Below are 15,664 nucleotides of genomic sequence, written 5' to 3'. Positions count from 1 at the left end.
TACTGCTTTACATCAAGATATAGATGCATCTATAAATAGTACATGTGCACATACATACACGTGTAGACGTATACGTATATGTAACATCCATAGATGCACATTTATGTATAGCAAAGAAACAGCCTTTTGTGAGAAGTAAGCAAGCCTGACTGGGGCTTTTCCAGAAGCTATGTGAGCGCGTCAGACATCCCAGTGCAACACTCACAGTGGGCCTCGGGAAATACTGGGAAAGGTTCATTTCTGCCTTGTTGCATGTGTTCGTTTCCCCACCTAAACCCACAGTATTTCATGTGAACTGATGGGTGAACATTTTGCTGCTGGCATTCATTTCTCTAAGATGGATGAAGTACTGAATCAAGCCCTGAAGGGGGACCCTGGCAGGGACACTGCGGGTACCCGACAGCATCTTCAGCGGGTGCAGCTCCCGCGTAGCTGCTGATGGGAGAAACCAGAGCTGGCGGGCAGGGTCGTTCGTTTAGCGCTTATTCCACAGTATTTCCGGGGGCCCTGCTGAGTGCTGGCTTTGAGGGTCAGCACTGAGCCTATAGCTCATGTCCCTGCCTCACGAGCTTGTGTGGGGAGAAGGTGTAGCCAGTGCAGTTCTCATGTGCTGCTGCTGTGGGGTGAGGAGGGGAGCAGGGCCGAATGATTTAACTCCTTCAGTTTTATTCTCCTGCTCTTTATGATGCCTCCATGCCTTCCTGTCCTCCGGCACAGATCACCACACACCTCTACACCACACACCTCTAATAAGAATAACAAGGAAGTTAGGTGTGGAACACTGCTCGCTCCACGTACCTGGCTTCAGTGAGTCCGCGGGAAGGGGCTGAACCTCGGGGCTTCCTGGAGGTTGACGGCACCCCATCAGTCACAGCAGCTAAGGAGGGTGGTCCCCCAGAGTCACAAGGGAACACAGATACCTAAATGATCCTGCTTGAGATTCTTACGTAGGGACGATTTAAACAGCATTACAACCTACCTTCTGCTTTTGTTTGGGGACTTTTTAGGTCAGGTGCAGAGCAGAAAGTGCATAGAGGACGTCATTCACTTTGCCTGGGAGGAGAAGCTCTTTCTCCTGGCTGATGAGGTAAGAGCAGCTTCAGCTCTCAGAGGTGAGGGTGTGCTTTCTATTCTGGGGGAGGGAGCCAGGCCTTGTTGCTGTATAGCCAGGGAGAACTTCCTAGGTGTTGGAGGAGAGATTCTCACAAGATTGAGGATGTTCAGTGTTACAACCTGTGAGACTGTGACTGAAAATCATCCTTATATTGGTCTGGAATCTTGGTTATAAGTTTCAGAAATCTAACCCAAGCTACTTTAAATTTGACAAGTTAAAAGGTGTTGGAGTCTAAGGAGTGGGTCTGGCTCCAGGGACTTCCATATTTTCCAGCTCCTCCCTCATTCCATCCTGCTGCCTTGGCCTCACACACAGGCCTGCCATCTTCCCAGCCTAGAAAGGGAGCATTTCTTCCTGGTGGTTCCAGCAAAAGTCTCAGGATTGAGCCTCATTGGTGCAACTTGGGTCAAACGCCCAATTCTGAATCAATGACTGTGGCCCAGTGGTTGCAATATGCAAACTGACCAGGCCCTGGGCAAAGGGTGGGGTCTCTGCCCTGTGCCCCCAGACCTGCAGACAGAGAGCAGGGGAGGGTGTTCCCTGAGGCAAATCGAGGGCCTCTTAAGAAGGGAGAGTGGGTGCTGGGTGGGCCTAGAGCTGTGTCCTATGAGGAGGGGAATCTCAATTAACCTCACAGCTGCTGCTTCTTGAACCCCAGTTCTGGAGACAAGTCCTGCCCATTCTTTTCCTGCTTTGCAAGGAAGAAATTAAAGACCTGTCAAATCCTGTTTTCACGTCTTCATTTCTGCATAATCTCTAGTTAGTGGTAGCTTCTAGCACACGGGCTCCATCCTTTGCTCCTTATACCCACCCCCCCGCCCCGGGGCTTACCCACCAAACTGTTGCCATGATTACTAGCAGACGGACCTTAAAATCTTCCTTTCTATATAGGAGAGAAGGAGCTGCAGAGTGACCTGGTGCGCAGACCTCTTCTCTCAGGGTCTGGGAAGAGAGCGAGGGGTGGGGGCGGCAGTAGAGGAGCTGGGGAGAGGAGGAAGCGTGGCCTGGCCTGTTGAAGGCGGTGCTGGCCTGACCCGCCTGCTGACCCGCAGCGCCCCGGGGAGCCTCAGTTTCCCTCATCTCCAAACTGGGTATGGGAAGCTCATCTCCGAGGGCAGATGGGGTGCTTGCCTGCTGCGTGCTAGAGTGTGCGGACAGGGAGGCACACAGTGTGTGGGGACTGACAGTGATGGTGGGCGGAAAACTGGGTGAGAGCCATGAAGCGCTGAGGGAACTCGGTTAGCCCTTCAGGTGGGGAGGTCAGGGCCCAGGTACACGAAGTGCTTTCACCACTCACCGTGTTGACGGAAGTGAGCACCACACTGCGGGAGGGAGACCTGCTCGGGCAGGCGGGGTCCTCCATGTCGTCACTGGCACACGAGGCAGAGAGGAGGTCTGGAGACTGGGTGCGGCTACTGTGGGGGAGTCCAGTGGGCGTCCAGCCCAAGGCCTTCCCTCCTTGCTTGTTCCGGAAGGTTCCCTCAGGCACATCCGGTTTGGAAGTGGCATCTGAGGCTGGGCTTCGTGGCAGGCAGCCTGGCTGCAGGCTGGCCCGGAGCACCTGTGCCCTCCTTCAGCCGCCGCCGGGGTGGCTCAGGCTTCTGGGGGGCTTGTGCTGATCGCCCCCGTCCCGTGCCCTCCTGCAGGTGTACCAGGACAACGTGTACTCTCCGGACTGCAGGTTCCACGCCTTTAAGAAGGTGCTTTACGAGATGGGGCCCGAGTACTCCAGCAACGTGGAGCTCGCCTCCTTCCACTCCACCTCCAAGGGCTACATGGGCGAGTATGTGGGCCCCCACCTCCCTCCCGCTGCCCCGGGGCCTGCCTGGTCCCAGGGCTGCTCCACCCTGCCCCACCTCAACCTGCTGCACAGAGACGGCTGCCCTAATCTACAGCCTCTGCTGATCTAAGAAGCAGGAGGAGACAGGCCGCACTCCCCAAGGGGAGCGCGGTGGGTGGAGGACAGCCCCTGTGTGAGGGCGCGTATGAAATAAGGCTGTGATGAAATGAAAACAAGACCTCACAGCAGCTTCCAACGCTGGTATTTTCTGCCAGTGCGTCGCTATTGCTCTGACCTTGACTGAATTCTGAGGGCCAGGGAAGGCAGGTTGCGTGGACAAATGCTGCTGGGCCAGTAGGCCAGGCTCTGTGTGCAGGAGCTCTGTATGCACCCTGCCTTAGCACTGCCTACCCTCTGGGGCCAAAGAGTCAGCTTCAGTCCTGTATTCGTTCATTCAGCTAATATTTATTGAGCACCTGCTATGAGTCCAGTACTGATCTTGGCACTTGAAGTTACAGCAGTGAGCAAACCACAGCCATCCCTGCCCTCGCAGAGTTATGCTTTAATGAGGAGAGAGAGGCAGTAGACAAACGAATATCACATGTCAAGTGGATAAAAATAATTAGAGAAGAGATAGGAATGCCAAGAGGTGGGGTCTGGTCACTGACGAGTTGGCTTTTGAATTAAGACCCAAGGGAGGGGAGGTGGGGAGCTACGCAGATGTCTGAGGAAAGAGCATTCCTGACAGAGGGAACAGCATGTGCAAAGGCCCTGGGGTAGAAGGAGCAGCTTTTCAAGGAGTGACAAGGAGACTAGAAAGGAGTGAGAGGGAAAGTGGAAGAAGCTGAGACCAAAAAAGTCATAGGAGGCCAAATGGCCTGGGCTTCTTAGGTTATTTTTTACTTTTACTTAGAGTGAGATGGGAACCCTTGGAGGGTTTACACAGAGGTGTCACTTCTCCTGACTTAATTTTACCAGATTCTCTGGTTGCTGTGTGCTGGGGGCAGGGACAGAAGCGGGCACTCAAGTCAGGAGGCTACTGTAGTCCAGAGGAGATATCGTGGGCCAGGGTAGCGGTGGGGAGAAGATGTTGGATCCTAGATATGTTTGGAGGTGGAGCTGACAGGTATTGCTTGATGGAAAAGGTGGGTGTGAGAGAGAGAAATCAAGGATGATTGCCAAGTTTTTTGTTCGAACAACAGGAAAGACAGAGTTGCCATCAATAGATGAGAATGGCTATGGGTGAAGCAGGTTTGGGGGGAACGTTGGAAGTTGGTTTTGGATGTGTAAAATTTGCAGATGCCTATTGGATGTCCAGATGGAGATGGATGTGTGAGGCTGCAGCTCAGGGCTGATATCCAGCCAGAGATTAAAGTTTGCGAGATATCTGTATGAGTTGTTAGATAGTTAGATCTCTGAGCCTGGACATCTCACCAGGGGTGAATGTAGATAGAGAAGAGGTCCAGGGACTGAACCTGGGCCCTCACTGCTCAGAAGTTAGGAGAGGAGAGGAGGAACCTGCAAACTAGAGTGAGGTGGAAAGGCCGGTGCATTTACAGCTAAGGACAGTCATTCCCCTCATTGTGGGGTTCTGCTACATGCCAGGTGTCAGGGTGTGGGAGGGGGTCTGGAGGCCAGTATAACTGTGAAGCTTCAAGAAGTATTTTGGCCAGGTCAAGTGAGCTGTCCCCTTGGGATGGTTGCCCAACTGTTCTGGGCTATATTTGATGTAGTCAGGGGTTGATTTATGCCGGTCTTTCTGGTCTACCCCCGCAGTGGTGCTGCCTCCTTGCTAGACTTTCATGTGTTGTGTAGCTCTTTTCCTAAACAAATATGTTCTTTGTTAACTCATTTTTCAAACTCAAGTGTGTTTATCACATACCTACCCATCTGTCCATCTGTGTTATTGATTCCTCTTTTAACGGTAATACTCTGGATGTCGGTAACCTGAGTTGGCATCCTGTTGCCCTCAGGTCCTGATTATCTAGGATTACACTGCTTTTCCCAATTTGATTGTCTGCTCATCAGCAGAGGATAAAGCAGAAAGTTTCTTCTTTCAAGCTTTGTTAAAGGAGACCTTTCCGAGATGCCATAACTTATCTTCCCGTCTTGGAAAGACCAGTTGAGGGATCAGATGGGGATCCGTCTTTGCCGGTTCATTCTGCAGCCTGATCCCCAAAGTGTTTTATTGAGTGTCTCATCATATCAGGCACTCTGAGGTTGGGTGGGTGTGTGCATATACAGAGGAAGGTAGGCGCTGGTGCCTGCCTTTCTGTAGTCATTAATCTGAATGTTGTCAGTCACAGTCCAGAGAAGGAGACATAGCTCCAAAAAGTGTAGCTGATGGAGCTGATTTGGTTCTGAAAGGTTTTATTTTTTTGTATGATCTCAGCTTATTTTCATGAGATTTGATGCTGTATCAGTCAGGATCCTTTTGGCAATAAGTAACAGAAACTCAATTTGAATTGACCTGCATCAAAGAGGCTTTTTTAAAAAACCATATCAGTAAAAAGTCAAGGAGTAAAATTGAATCCGAGCTTAAAAATGTCACTGGGTCTCTGTCTCTGCTTTCTGGCTTTGTGTCGTTTTCTTTCTCAGCTCTGCTTTCCTCCTTTTTTTTTTCTTTTTTTTTTTTTTGTTTCCTTTTTGGCCATACCGTGTGGTTGGTGGGTTCTTAGTTCCCACAACCACTGAGCCCATGTGCCACAACTACTGAAGCCCAGGCACCTAGAGCCGGTGCTCTGCACCGCATTGAGAAGCCCGAACACTGCAATGAAGGGTAGCCTCCGCTCCCCACAACTAGAGAAAGCCCGCGCAGCAGTGAAGACCCAACTCAGCCTAAATAAATAAATAAATATTTAAAAAAAAAAAAAAGAATCAAACCCGGGCCTTCGGCAGTGAAAGTGAGTCCTAACCACAGGACCACCAGGAAGTTCCCTGCTGTTTTCCTTTGTGTTGGTTTTTTATCAGGCATCAGGAAGTTCCAGCAAAATCCTCCGGCTGCTGCTCACATGCCCACCCCGTGAACCTGTGCAGGGGTTGCCGGGCCTTAATCATGTGCCCCTTTGGAGCAGGGCTAGTGAATTAGAGGTCAGGCTAAGCTGCTATAACCAAAAGGCCCCAAAATACAGTGGCTCAAACAAGATGGAAGTGTGTCTCTGTGATAACAGTCCAAAGGCAGGGGGAGCTCAGGACTGTCTCTGCTGTGTGAGGTCATTTGAAGATGGGCTGGCGGACAGGCTCTGTCTTCTCAACATGCATCATCTCTAGCACTGAGGCTGCATTTCTCAGGAAGCTGGGAAAAGGAGAGAGGAAGGAGAAAGCATGCTTTAAAGGAAGTAATGTAAAATTTGCACACATCGCTCCCATTCACTTCTCATTGGCAAGAACTCGGCCACACCGGGCAGCTCAGTGTTGGGCATGGGGATGGTTACGGAAGATTCTGGCCGGCTGGATGCACTTAGTAGGGGTCTCTCTGTGACTGGTGGGTCCTCTCCCTCTCTTCAACCTTCTAGGTGTGGCTACAGAGGAGGCTACATGGAGGTGATCAACCTGCACCCCGAGATCAAGGGCCAACTGGTGAAGCTGCTCTCAGTGCGTCTGTGCCCGCCGGTGTCTGGGCAGGCTGCCATGGACATCGTTGTGAACCCCCCAGTGCCAGGAGAGGAATCCTTCGAGCAGTTCAGCAGGGTGAGTCAGCTGTGTCCCGTGGCCTGCCTGCATCACTGCTGCAGCCAGTGTTCACCACGTATAGTCTCCATGGCCAGCCTCTCTCCAGATGGCCTCCAGGGGGCGCTCGTGGTTCCACGTGGTGCCTGACCCACCCCAATGAGGTTAAGTCTCAGCATGCAGCTGGGCTGTATTTGAAGTGGGAGGACTGTTGCATGTGTGTGTGTGGAGGGGGACACCCTTTCCTTTTCTCACCTGTGAGCACCACGGATAGGCAGGCACCCAGAGGGAATGGCTTTGTATCCTGAGAACACCCTGGCGTGGGGGGGTGATTCTGTTACTAAACTAAAAGAGGGAATGGATGAGCATGGCATTGATTCTAGGCCACTGGCCTGCCTGTTGCTTAACCAGATATGCTTGCAGCTTGAAGTGATGCAGTCAGACCCTTTTAACAGCAAGTGACAAAAACCCAACTCTAACTAGTTTAAACAGAAATGGAATTTATTAGTCATATAACCAAGAAATCATTTCCCAACTGTTCTACATTCACAACCTTTTTTAAAAATTGTGGTAAGATACATAGAACATGCAGTTTACCATTTTGATCATTTTTAACTGGGCGGTTTAGTGCATGAAGTACACTCACATTGTTGTGCAGCCATTACCATCATCCGTCTCCAGAACCTTTTCATCACCCCAAACTGAGGCTCTGTACCCGTTAAACAGTAACTCCTCACTTCCCCCCCCCCCGATCCAGCCCCTGGTAGCCTCTACTCTACCCGCTGTCTCTGTGACTGTGGCTACTCTAGGTACCTCATATACAGCATTTGCCTTCTCGTGACTGGTTTATTTCAGTTAGCGTAATGTCTTCAGGGTTCATCCCTGTTGTGGCATGTGTCCGAATGTGCCTCCTCTTAAAGGCTGACGTTCCACTGTGTGTACATGCTGTGTTTTGCTGACCCATTTGTTCGTGGGCCACACCTCTTCACCTCTCACCCCCGAACTCCAGCAGTACTTGCAGAAGTGCTTTGCCTGGATCATGTGCCCCAAACACACCACATGGGGTTGAGGGGAGGGTGGCTCCCCAGAATGAAGTGGTGAGGCCGTCTCTTAGAAGCATGTTTTAGGGTGTTCCGTTCAGGGCCAAGTTCTTTCAAACCAATGGGCAGGTTTTTCTCCTTTTCAGGAATGACATCCTGGTACAAGAGTAGAACCCATGACACAGGCTACCTAGGACCTACCCTGGCTCACGTGCCCCTGCCCAGGGGCACGTGGCAGCCTCATGGACTGAGCGTGCGTTGTAAAAGTTCCTAGAGGGGGACGTGTGTTTCGCCCACCTGCCCTGTTTGCTGTGCTCATGTTCACGCAAGCTCGCCTCTCACCAGTCTGCCCTGACGCCCTAGTTTGAAGGGAGAGTTTCCAGTGTCTGGAGCCCTGACGTCCAGAGATGCTGATTCCTGGGCTTTCTCTGTCTCATCAGGAGAAAGAATCCGTCTTGGGTAACCTGGCCAAAAAAGCTAAGCTGACAGAAGACCTATTTAACCAAGTCCCAGGAATCCACTGCAACCCCTTGCAGGGCGCCATGTACGCCTTTCCTCGAATCTTCATCCCTGCCAGAGCCGTGGAGGAAGCTCAGGTCAGCGGGCTGGGCCACGCCTGGAGCTCTCACTGGGTTCACTTGGGACTGCTTCTTGCCTTGGGGAGCAAATGTGCTGGCCCTAGAGGCTCTGAACTTTGTGTATCTATTGGTCAGATGGGATGGTACTTAATGTGTAAGATGATGGGCTCTTGGAGACCTAGCCCTGCAGCATGCTGCGGTGATGGGGCGGGCGTGAGGTCGGCCCCAGGTGAGTGGTACGCTGAAGGCAGGTGCCCAGGTGTGATGTGATGCATTTAAAACTGAACAGATGCTGGGAAGGCATCGAGAGCTGTCTCCTCCACCGGCCACTGCACCTAGAGCAGCGCTTCTCCACCTTGAATGTGTACCTGGATCACCTGGGGTCCTGTTAAAAATGTCGATTCTGGTTCAAGGAGTCTATGGAGGGGCCCAGGGTTCTGCATTTCTAATAGGTTCTCAGGTGGTGCCACAGACCCTGGTTTGAGGGTCAAGGGCCAGAGCAGTATCTCTGACAGTGTCCTCACACCCCCTTACCTCCTCAATACCGTTAAACAGTCAGAATCTGGCCCCACCCCTTGGCCAGTTGAATCGGAATTTCTGATACGGGAGCACAAGAATCTGTTTAAAAGGTGGCCTGGGTGGGCAAACTGAAGTGTGAGAAGCGCCATCAGCAGGGCCCCTGAGAGGCTTGTTCCTTAAGGCCCTCCGGGCACAGAGCAGAGCCCCAGCTTGGTGTATAGGAGGCCACGACCAATGCTTGTGGAGCTGCTGCATGGGGGTGGGGTACACAGGCAACAGGCTGGCGCTCCCGAGTGGAGAGCAGAAGCCCTGTTGCCCACAGCTGTCCCCAAGTAGCCTTTGGGTTTTTTGTTCCTGGCCCCAGCTGCCTAGAGCACCCAGCGTCCTGCCTTGGTTCTCACAGGAAAGGAGGGCAGACAGGCCCTGCCACGGGAAAGAACCTGCCATCTCTGTATTTGGCTTTGAGATTGTAATGTTTGTGCTGTGTGAAACCAGGAATGAATCCTAAGTTCTGTCCCGCTCCTGCAGGCCCATAAGATGGCCCCCGACATGTTCTACTGCATGAAGCTCCTGGAGGAGACGGGCATCTGCGTTGTGCCTGGCAGCGGCTTTGGGCAGAGGGAAGGCACCTACCACTTCAGGTACCACTTGCTCTGTACCAGGGGCCTGGTCCCCAGTTTGTCTTGGGCAACTTGGGTTTCTTAATAGCACGGCGGCTGCAGAGACTGGGATGCGCGGAACCCCGTCCCCCTCATCCCACTCCCGTTCTTTCCTGCCGCAGGGGTAGCTGAGATCCTGCACCAGGGACTAAGGAAGACTGTGGGTGGACTCCAAGGTCATCTCCTTGACCGCTCTGCCTCCCCTCCACTGCATCTTTCTATCACATGCCATCTGCAGTTGCAGTGTTCCCAGTGCTGTGTTTTCTTTTCCTTCCCTTGTCCCTTTTCAACTCCGTGATAGTATCATATAGCATCCAAGGGCTCAGTTGCTTGTCCACTGTACCAAAAGTCTGCTGGGATGTTGCCTCTGAGACATGGTAGAATTGCTCTGCCGCCTTTCACAGGCACGTGACTCTGCTGGGCGAGCCGGAGCAGCTCAGCAGAGGCTTCCACCAAGGCCAGCACTGTTCCAAACAGCACCACTCTCCATGCGCGGCACTCTCAGATGTTTCCTGCAGCAGAAAAGCAATGTCATGAGCTTAGCCACTGGGGCTAAGTCTTGAGTCGGTGAAGGTCGTGAGTAGCGCCCCCTCATGGACAAATATGTGTGGATGGCCTTTCCACCCTAGTTGCGTTCATCTTGGCAATTCATGGCTCATTCAAGAAGCGGTTACTTCTCCAGGTCTGCCTGTAGGGCTGGGAAGCAGGTTGACAGTATTGGAGGGAGGAGTTGGTTACCATGGCAACATGGGAATTCCTGTGGAGGAACGTTGTGACTGGAGTTTCTCACTCTGAGACTGATGGTGGAGATAGAAAAGGCCTATCTAGCAGGAGTGGAATCTCACTCCGTAGCCATAGGAAATACCAAGAGGCACGCGCTAGAGAAGGTTCTGTGCACCCGTCCGCGTGCTGGGCAGACCTGTGATATGAGTGGATGTGTTAGTGTGCCGAGATGCTGCCACTGGCTTATTGCTTTTGTTCACATGTGTGAGTTGACTTTAAAAAAGGTGTGAATGGTGGGGAAAAGTGGTTCAACACATGCTGGGTGCTACCTTGGGCCTGGAGCTGTCGCCGTGGACGAGACAGGCCTGTCCCTCCCCACGCGGCTGGCCCACCCTCCTGGTCTCTGCAGCTGCAGGTGGAGGAGTTACCTGCCGGGGTGACTTCTGTCCCCTTTTTCCAGAGCAGCTCATCTGACTGATGCTGTTCTCTTTCCTGACAGGATGACCATTCTTCCTCCAGTGGAGAAGCTAAAGACCGTCCTACAGAAGGTGAAGGACTTCCACATAAAGTTCCTGGAGACGTATGCATGAGGACTCCTCGGGCCGCAGAGGGAGACCTGGCCCTCAGCCTTCCTCCTGATGCCCACCCAGCCCAGACTGGACTCACCTCCCCCAGCGACTCCGCCTCAGGCCTGATGAAGGCCACTGGTCGCTTTCATCGTCATTTTGCCCCAGGAGACTTCTTTCTTTGTGCCTTGATGTTGGGAGCACCTCTCTTCTTGAGCAAATGTGAATTGGGGATGTCTCAGAAGCCCTGTTGTTTGATGTAACCAAAGTAGAGGGGACTTGCTCGGCGTATGTGGTGGTGTTCTCTGAATCTGTTATTGTTGCTTTTGGAAAATTCATTCGGGGTTTGAAACAGCCAAGGTGTGTTGGATGAGCTGTTTCAGATCTGGAGAAACAAGGTGTCGGGAAATGTATAACTTAACCATGATGAGGACTGGAAATCCCAAACTCACCGCTGTAATCTGTGAAATAAAACCCTTAGCGGTGTGATCTAGTCCTTCAAACAGGAGAGCCTGGAGTCCAGTGGGGGCTCAGAGAGGGCCCGCCCTCCTGACCTGGAGGCAGGCAGCCTGCTCCCAGACGAGAATGGTAAGGTCAGCAGCACACGGGTCTGGACCAGACGCCAGACTAGGTGGTGGCAGGCACGGGGGGTGCTATGGCCAAGGTCATAGGGTCCTTCAGGGGAGGAGTGGGTGTGAGCCAGGCTGCGAGTTGAACTGGGCCTCCACCTGGGAGCACACAGCAGGTAATGAGGACTCTACATACACGAGGGCTTTGGGTGAAGGGTTCTCTTGAGCAAGCTTAGGCTGGGACGCCCATCTAGAGGTCTCCCTGGACTCCAGGCACACGGGGTTCAGCCCAGCAACATCCCAGTCACATGGAGGGATTCTACCCGGCGGTGTGGATCCATCCCACTGTTACCCAGCAACCAGTCTCACCCAAGGGCTTGAGTGAGCCTTTAGGTGATAGTAGGGCAAGGAAACACTGAAAATGTCCTAGTGAGTGAGGGGTATCCTTAAGGACATGAAGATAGTAAACCGCAGCCTCCTCCTGTAGTGTTTGTTGAGTTGTTTCAGCAGAATTTGGTCCATTTCCTAGCTCTTAATTGGTCCAAGTGCCTGGTAGCATGGTTGCTGCGTACATGTGATCTGATTCAAACTTTGTAGAAGTATTTTACTTTACATGCAAAGTGTTTGCCCTCCACCTCTGCTGCTGGCTCCCCTCCCAGACTCTGCAGACTGTCCTGGAGCATCAGTCATCTCTCGGGGGTGGGGGATTATCTGCCAAGCGTGCAGCTTCCCTGGCAGGAGCAAACCTGGGAGGGGGACCCAACCCGTGCTCCCAGAAAGTGAGCACTGCAGGCGGGAGCAGACTTAAATGCCCTCTTCTCCTGCAGTGGGCCTTCCCTGGTGGGCGGTTAGGGAAGCCAAGAGCAGCTCAGGAGTCCGGGGATCCAGCCCATTCCAAAGGGAGATTGAAGGGACTGGAGAGAGAAATCGGAAGAGGCTGAAGGAGTGAGCTTTGAAAGCAGCCTCCTGTGCTATAACTCCCACGCTGGGTCCATGCAGGGGTTGCAGCAGGAAACTTCAAACCATCCCCACCCACTAGCATTTCAGTCCCTCTGAAGAAAGTAGCCACAATCTCAAATAACAAAGGGAATGTTTTGGAACTTTTTCTTCCTTAAAAAATCAGAAAATTGCACTTGTGCTCATTGCTGGTATGTAAGCCAGGATGTGTCCCAGAGTTGTGAGATTTCTGGTGGAAAGGTTAAATAGTAGAAGCTAGTATATTTTTTATATTTTTGTAACAATTGCTTTTTTCATGGGGGGAGGTGGGCTTAGTATTTGTAGTTTTAACGAGTCCAGTAGTTTTTTATAAATCTCTTCCGATTATAAATAACCCCTAAAAACTTTGCAATGTTTACATGATTTTTTTAAAAAGATGCTGTATATACTTGGTTTGCTTTTAAAATAAATGAGTAAAAACTTAATAAGGTCCGCTGGTTTAGGAGGTTAACTTCATTCAGATAGGAACGCTGATCATGATAGATTTTTCTGCAGGTTCTGATGTCTTGTTTGGGCACCGCCAGAGTAAGTCATTTGTCATTTGAGGTCTCGCTTTAAATCTAAACCTGTGACGTTTTCTGCTGTTCATCTAGATCTGCACATGGGGGATGCTGGGTTATACCTTGGTGGTCCATCACTTTGCACCTTGAGGCTGGACTGGTGGTCCCCATGTTTGTGGATTTGCAGGAAGAGCTGGCAGGCCTGCCTGTCTCTGTTTTCCAATCTGGATTCTCACAGGCATCTCCTGACAAAGGTACTTCATGATAGCTCTGGTGGAAATTTCTAAACAATAAAATATATGTCCAAAATGGCGACTGTTTCACTTTCTTTGTAGTTTACATCTAAATATCAAGCGTCACTAACTGTACATCTTCAGTCTTATGGTCATTCTTATGTTCCTAAGTCACAGCTTTTCCATTTCCATTTCTTCTTAGGTGTCAACCCCAAGGACCCTGGGCTGCTTTTTATTGCTTGAGGTGGGAAAACTTCACAGATGCTTTAAAGCAGAATGTTGTTCAAATGAAAACAGATCTTGATTTTCTAGTGGGAGTGAAACAAGAACTAGCAGCTTCTTCGCAGGGGGCAGGGGAGGGCAGGCAGGCAGGCAGGGGATCTGGAGAAGCAGCCCTGAAGCCAGTGGGGAAAGGGGAGCTGCCTCTACAAGGGGTTTCGTGCATTTCCCAGGCTTTCCCAGACCACGTCAATTTTAACGTGTGGCTCTGGAATTCAAAACTTTATTTTTCACTTAAAACTGAAACTTCTGTCTTTATTAAAGAAAATTTGAAAAATATTTTTTTTTTAAAAATAGGATTCTTTCAGGTGGAAGACATGGAAACATACTCAAAGTAGCTTAAGCAGCAGGGAATTTATTGCATCATATAAGAGGAATTTATTGAAATCCTGGAGGGATGCTGACTTTAGTTTTGATGTGCACTGTTGAGTGCAAAGCCTGCCTGCTTGTCTATCCATTTCTACATCGAAAAATCCCACAGGAGGGCTCTGCCTTGGTCCACATGCCCTTCCCTGAACAGTCGCTGTAGCCTTTGAGAATAGAGTCCTTTGGCTGGTCCTGTGCATGCGCAGAGGTAGAGAAGGGCCTAGAATCACCAGCCCCATCAGGGCCATTGGAGAAGCTGCTTCCCACAGGACTGGGGGCTGGAGGTGGTGCTGCACCCACAAACCTCATTTACTACAGGTGGCTCTTTAGAGAGGGGCTGGGGGTGCTGTGTTCAAGGCACGTTGAAAGTCATTACTGGTTGATAATCAAGGGACTGGAGATGTTCTGCGCGCACACACACACACACACACACACACATCCAGGACCACGTACATCTTGTCTGGGGAGCAAACTTGGTGTGGTTTATTATGCAAAGAGTTTATTAAATAGACAAGGATTGGGAAATACATTTATCACTCTAGATTATTTTTGGTATAGTGTTTGCTGTAACTACACCTAGAAAGCGTTCAAATAAGGACCCAGCATAAGCCACAGACTTCTAGGGAATGCGGAATCAGAAGCTAATAAGATGTGGTCACTGTCCTCAAAAAGCCTACACGTGGAATGGCCACCAGATGGTTCAGTGCTCAAATCCCATCCACCCAGCGGTGCTGGGCTAAAAAGAAGTATGTGGGTGACGCTTGGGAGGGAGGGGCTGATGCCGTTCTCTACCTAGTTGGGGGTGCCTCTACCCACCTCTTCTCTCTCCACAATGCCTTCTGAGGTCTTCCAGATGCCTTGCTTTTGGCCTTTGTCTTGCCACCAAGCCAGGAGAACTCTCAAGAGAAAGGAAAGTGAAACTTACTGCCGACACACACCCAGCTCTCTTAAGAGGAACAGTTCAGCTAGAGTTTCCTATTGAGATTTCAATCTCCCACTTAAAAAAATGAGACAACCTTGCACCTACGGTCAATTAATCTACGACAAAGGGGCAAGAATGTACAATGGAGAAAAGACTCACTTCAATGAGTGGTGCAGGGAAAACTGGACAGCTACATGTGAAACAGTGAGATTAGAACATTTCCTCCCTCACACCATATACAAAAATAAACTCAAAATGGATTAAAGACCTAAATATAAGACCTAAAACCATAAAACTCCTAGAAGAGGACATAGGCAGTACATTCTTTGACATAAATTGTAGCAATATTTTTTTGGATCTATCTCCCAAGGCAAAAGAAATAAAAGCAAAAATAAATAATTAAACTTCAAAGTTTTTGCACAGCAAAGGGAACCATTGACAAAACGAAAAGACAACTTACTGAATGAGAGAAAATATTTGCAAATGACAAGACTAACAAGGGGTTAACATCCAAAACTATGAACAGTTCATACACTTCAATGTTAAAAAAAAAATCAAAAAATGAGCGGAAGACCTAAATAGACATTTTTCCAAAGACGACATACAGATGGCCAACAGGAACATGAAAAGATGCTCAATGTCGCTGATTATTAGAGAAAGAAAAAAAAAGGAAAAGAAAAAACAAATTACCTCACACCAGTCAGAATGGCCATCATCACAAAGTCTACAAATAACAAATGCTGGAGAGGGTGTCAAGAAAAGGGAACCCTCGCACACTGTTGGTGGGAATGTAAATGGGTGTAATCACTATGGAAAACAGTATGGCATTTCCTCAAAAAAACTAAAAATAGCACTACCATATGATCCAACAATCCCATTCCTGCGTATATATCTGGAAAAAATGAAAACACTGATTCAAAAAGATACACGCACCCCAATGTTCATTGCAGCACTGTTTACAATAGCCAAGACATGGAAACAACCCAAGTGCCCATCATCAGATGATTGGCTTAAGAAGATGTGGTATATATACATAAATACACATAATGGAATATTACTCAGCCATAAAAAAAAGATTGAAACAATGCCATTTGCAGCAATGTGGATGGACCTAGGGAATATCATGCTAAGTGAAGTAAGTCAGATAGAGA

The 15,664-nt window shown here is 50.1% G+C and overlaps 1 protein-coding gene across 2 annotated transcripts in view; it reads left to right on the top strand.

The window, feature by feature from the left end:
• GPT2 (glutamic--pyruvic transaminase 2) overlaps positions 1-13,020 on the top strand; it is a 31,719-nt gene extending 18,699 nt beyond the window's left edge. For both annotated transcript variants that reach the window (XM_057711415.1, XM_057711416.1), the window contains 6 exons: positions 1,008-1,087; positions 2,761-2,897; positions 6,410-6,584; positions 8,044-8,199; positions 9,229-9,341; positions 10,582-13,020. In XM_057711415.1, the coding sequence (XP_057567398.1) occupies positions 1,008-1,087; positions 2,761-2,897; positions 6,410-6,584; positions 8,044-8,199; positions 9,229-9,341; positions 10,582-10,672 (752 nt within the window). In that variant the 3' untranslated portion in view covers positions 10,673-13,020. The remainder of the gene's footprint in view (positions 1-1,007; positions 1,088-2,760; positions 2,898-6,409; positions 6,585-8,043; positions 8,200-9,228; positions 9,342-10,581) is intronic.
• Positions 13,021-15,664: the final 2,644 nt, after the last annotated feature.

The sequence above is a fragment of the Hippopotamus amphibius genome, chromosome 16 (assembly GCF_030028045.1).
Source record: "Hippopotamus amphibius kiboko isolate mHipAmp2 chromosome 16, mHipAmp2.hap2, whole genome shotgun sequence".
NCBI lineage: Eukaryota > Metazoa > Chordata > Mammalia > Artiodactyla > Hippopotamidae > Hippopotamus > Hippopotamus amphibius.
Note: the sequence above shows the minus strand (reverse complement) of the source record. Positions and strands in the feature narration are given on the sequence as shown.